The 3,620-nt window shown below is 52.6% G+C and overlaps 2 protein-coding genes across 2 annotated transcripts in view; both read right to left on the bottom strand.

The window, feature by feature from the left end:
- VOLCADRAFT_119327 (uncharacterized protein) overlaps positions 1-305 on the bottom strand; it is a gene marked incomplete at both ends in the record, with an annotated part of 3,321 nt that extends 3,016 nt beyond the window's left edge. The window contains one exon of the mRNA XM_002956215.1: positions 91-305. Coding sequence (XP_002956261.1) covers positions 91-305 — 215 coding nt within the window. The remainder of the gene's footprint in view (positions 1-90) is intronic.
- An 876-nt stretch (positions 306-1,181) lies between these two features.
- VOLCADRAFT_121499 (uncharacterized protein) overlaps positions 1,182-3,620 on the bottom strand; it is a gene marked incomplete at both ends in the record, with an annotated part of 9,713 nt that continues 7,274 nt past the window's right edge. Inside the window, 4 exons of the mRNA XM_002956214.1 lie at positions 1,182-1,762; positions 1,802-1,864; positions 2,522-2,597; positions 2,920-3,024. Coding sequence (XP_002956260.1) covers positions 1,182-1,762; positions 1,802-1,864; positions 2,522-2,597; positions 2,920-3,024 — 825 coding nt within the window. The remainder of the gene's footprint in view (positions 1,763-1,801; positions 1,865-2,521; positions 2,598-2,919; positions 3,025-3,620) is intronic.

The raw sequence follows: 3,620 nt of genomic DNA, 5'->3' as shown, positions 1-3,620 counted from the left end.
CCGCCGCCGCCGTCGGCGTACTCCGCTTCCTCCGCCTCTTCATCTTCCTCGGCAATCATGCTAGCGGGAGAGAGCAGCGGCGATGCGCACCTATGCGGCGGCGTCGCTGCCGCCGTCGCCGTCGCCGCCGCCGCCGCTGGCGGCGGCGGCGGTGATGGTGACGGCGGCGGAGACGGCGGCGTCAGCACGCCATCGGCTACGACGGCGGAGGGCGCGAGCTTCAAAAACGCCCCTGTTTTGAGCTTGTCCCTCAGACTGCCCAGATCGCAGTACTCCTGAACCAGACGGATCTGTGCCGTACACATGATTAGTACGGCAGAAACAGGAAGTCCGAGATTCGAGATTAAAAGAAATGAAACCACAGCCCTAAGCTTCAGTTATAATGTTGAAGAAATTTAAGGAAATCAGTTGGCCTGGATGATGGTGATAGTGATGATGTGTTGTTGTTGGTGGTGATGGTGGGAAGATGGTGGTGAAAAAGGCGAGATGGGACAGATCATTTCAAAGTGGGAGATAAGCACATACATCCTTTTCGCATTTCCCTTTCCCCAAATCCCAAACTTTAATAGAAGTTCTGACATCCACGACATCTAGATTGTGCGATGATGTAGTCTGGCGGTACATGGCCAAAAGCCTACAGAAAACTTGCTCTATCTTTTGAGACAATAGAACCTCACCTCCCAGCCGATTATGTCATCTTCTCGTTCCGCACCGTTGACTCCGCCGCCGCCGCCGCCGCCACCTCCGCCGCCGGCCCCGTTGTCGCCGTTCCGGCCCGGCCCGGCTCCGCCAGCAGCCGTACCAGGAACAGCAACGGCGGCGGAATGATGTGCCGTCAGGGGATTGGTGGAGGCCTCCGGCAGCGCGCTGTTCGCCCCTCGAGATCTGTACATACATACATACATACATACATACATACATACCAGGGTTCGACACTGACTTTCCTGAAACTTGCGGGATCCCCCGTACCTCCCAAATTTTCCTTACGGAGGGGCCCCCGTACCAGGCTCCTGTACTGGCCGAAAACCTTACGGGGGGCCCCGTAACCCCGCAAAACCTTTACGGGGACACTGTCCTTGGCTAAAACGCTGTGGAAAGTGACACTTTGCATTTTTTTTGCCCTGTAAATCGTTATTTATGTTATTTTCCCGTGAACCATTACACACGGGGCCACGGCACACTCAGCGAAAGCCAAGCGCCTTGGCCGCCGCGGCCGCCCATCCCTTCTGCTCCTCTTTCGCGTCCTCCTCCTCATCAACAAAATCCTCATCCACGGACGACTCATCGGTATCTCGTTCTACGTCGGTCTCGTAGTCACTGTCACTAAAAGCCTCATCGTCACTAGCGGGGTATGTTGCTTGTACCAGCACTTCAATCTCTGGGTCCGTCGCAACCTCCTCGTTATCATCCTCTCCGTATGGATTCAAATTAATTTTGCTAAAATGTGTTGGCAGGATTGTAGCGACTTGAGCCAAACGCATCATACGCGGAAGGAGATGGGCTTCGGGACGCAAACTCACCCACGCTGCCTCCCAAGTCACCCTGCCAAGCGAAATGTAGTAAGCAAGACGTGCCTTCATGACATTGAACTCCTTTAAAACGTTCGGCAACTCATCAGGCTTAACCTCGAACAGGCGGTGTGAATTCTTAGCAGAGCAGAAGTGCTGCTCAGCCTCCTGAGTGCAAGGCTCCGTAGAGCCAAGCTCCTCAGGATCATCATTGGGGTTGCCTATAACACAAATCTCTCGGTCAACTTTCAGGCCTGCGGTTCTTGTCAATCAGCTTCGAGTCCCTACCCTACCTTCTTTGCAAGGCTTATCATCTACTTTCTTTGTGGGAACAGGTTGGCTTGCAGGCTTTCCACCTGCGTCCGGACCGAAAATGAGATCGGCGAGGAGTGGCTATAGACTGGAAGCTATAAAAGTATTATGAAAAGTGTAGTTAAATATTGCAATATGAATTATGCCTGCCAAGTGTGGGGCCTTATCCTTTATATGGTCCGTCCTCTCCCCTACAGGGCCCCGTAAGGCATCTTATAAATCCTTAAATTCCTTACGGGAGCCACCGTAACCGGCCTTCGGCCGGTCCGGGGGCGGCCCCGTACGGGGCGCTTCGCGCCCCAAAATCCTTACGGGAGCCACCGCAAAGTCCTACGGACCCGTACGGGGATACCGAAAAAAGGCCAAAAACTTACGGGCCCCGTACGGGGTGTCGAACACTGATACATACATACATACATACAATCTAAGTCATACATACATACATACATACATACATACATACATACATACATACATACATACATACATACATACATACATGTATACATACATACATACATACATACATACATACATACATACATACATACATACATACATACATACATACATACGTACGTACGTACGTACATACAAACAAATACGATACAGTCGCGGTTCCAAAGCACCACCAGGTCCCCCCACCTTATCCGGCACACGGACATACACACGCACACAGACATACACACAGACATACACACACACGCACCCCGCCAGGCGCATGCCCAGAGAACGAGCCTTAGCTCCCTCCACACGCTCCGCGCCGTAGGTGTATGTCTGTATGTATGGATGTGGGAATATGGACAGAAAAGGAAAGACTGGGGATGGGGTGTGTGTTGCGACGAGGGCCCGCAGAGGGTCGAGGATTAAACTTCCAGAGAGCAGTGCAACCCACGAATAAGCAAGCATGTATGTATGTAAGTATGTACGTATGTACGTAAGTATATATGTGGGGAGAGGATAAATGCTAGCTGGTCCCCCCTCCCTCACAAACAAATACACACACACGCACACGCACACACACCAACTCCCCCACGCCACCCCCCACCCCCCAGCCACCCACACATACACATACACACACGCACGCGCACATTCACACCTGAACAATGTTGGGATGCGACAAGGACGAACTGATGGCGGCCTCCATAACCGCCATGCGCTCGTGCCGCTCCCGACCGCTCATATGGGCTGGAAGCAAAATAACCTGTAGTAGTAGCAGTCGTGGCGAGGATGCCGGGGGTTGGGAACCGCAGCCCTTGTAAACCCAAATAAAAAATGCGGTAAGCAAACGGACTTCTATGTGTATGTATGTATGTATGTTTCTCTATTACATATCGATTCGAGGGCCTGGGACGCTGGCCAGGGGGGTGGGGGGCACCTAGCCGTACCGTACCCCAACGGGAATGAGCGACCGCCGAAGCTCTTTTCCGCTAGCGGCGGGGGGGGGAGAGGGACGTGTATGTGCCAACGCCGGGCTGGCTAACAGAGAGCAGGAAAAAAAAATCAATCGGCGAAGGATGGAAGGCCTCCCACCAGGGAAAATGAGAGAGATACTGAAAAAGAAAGAAACAAAAGAAAGCATGTAACATGTGGAACACAACAAATATGATGTGGTTTTGTTTTGTAAAAAAAACTCCGGGAAAACAAATCACACATTCCGAGATTGAAAGAGACCGAGTCCGGAGGATGGAAGGACAGATGGACAGACAGACAGACAGACAGACAGGCGCGGGAACGGGCGTAGGGTTTATCCGGGGGGTGAGGCAGAGGACGGGACGGGGGTGGAGTTAAGTGATGACA

This window comes from Volvox carteri, assembly GCF_000143455.1.
Source record: "Volvox carteri f. nagariensis unplaced genomic scaffold VOLCAscaffold_59, whole genome shotgun sequence".
Lineage (NCBI taxonomy): Eukaryota > Viridiplantae > Chlorophyta > Chlorophyceae > Chlamydomonadales > Volvocaceae > Volvox > Volvox carteri.
This window is presented reverse-complemented; position numbering and strand designations above follow the sequence as displayed.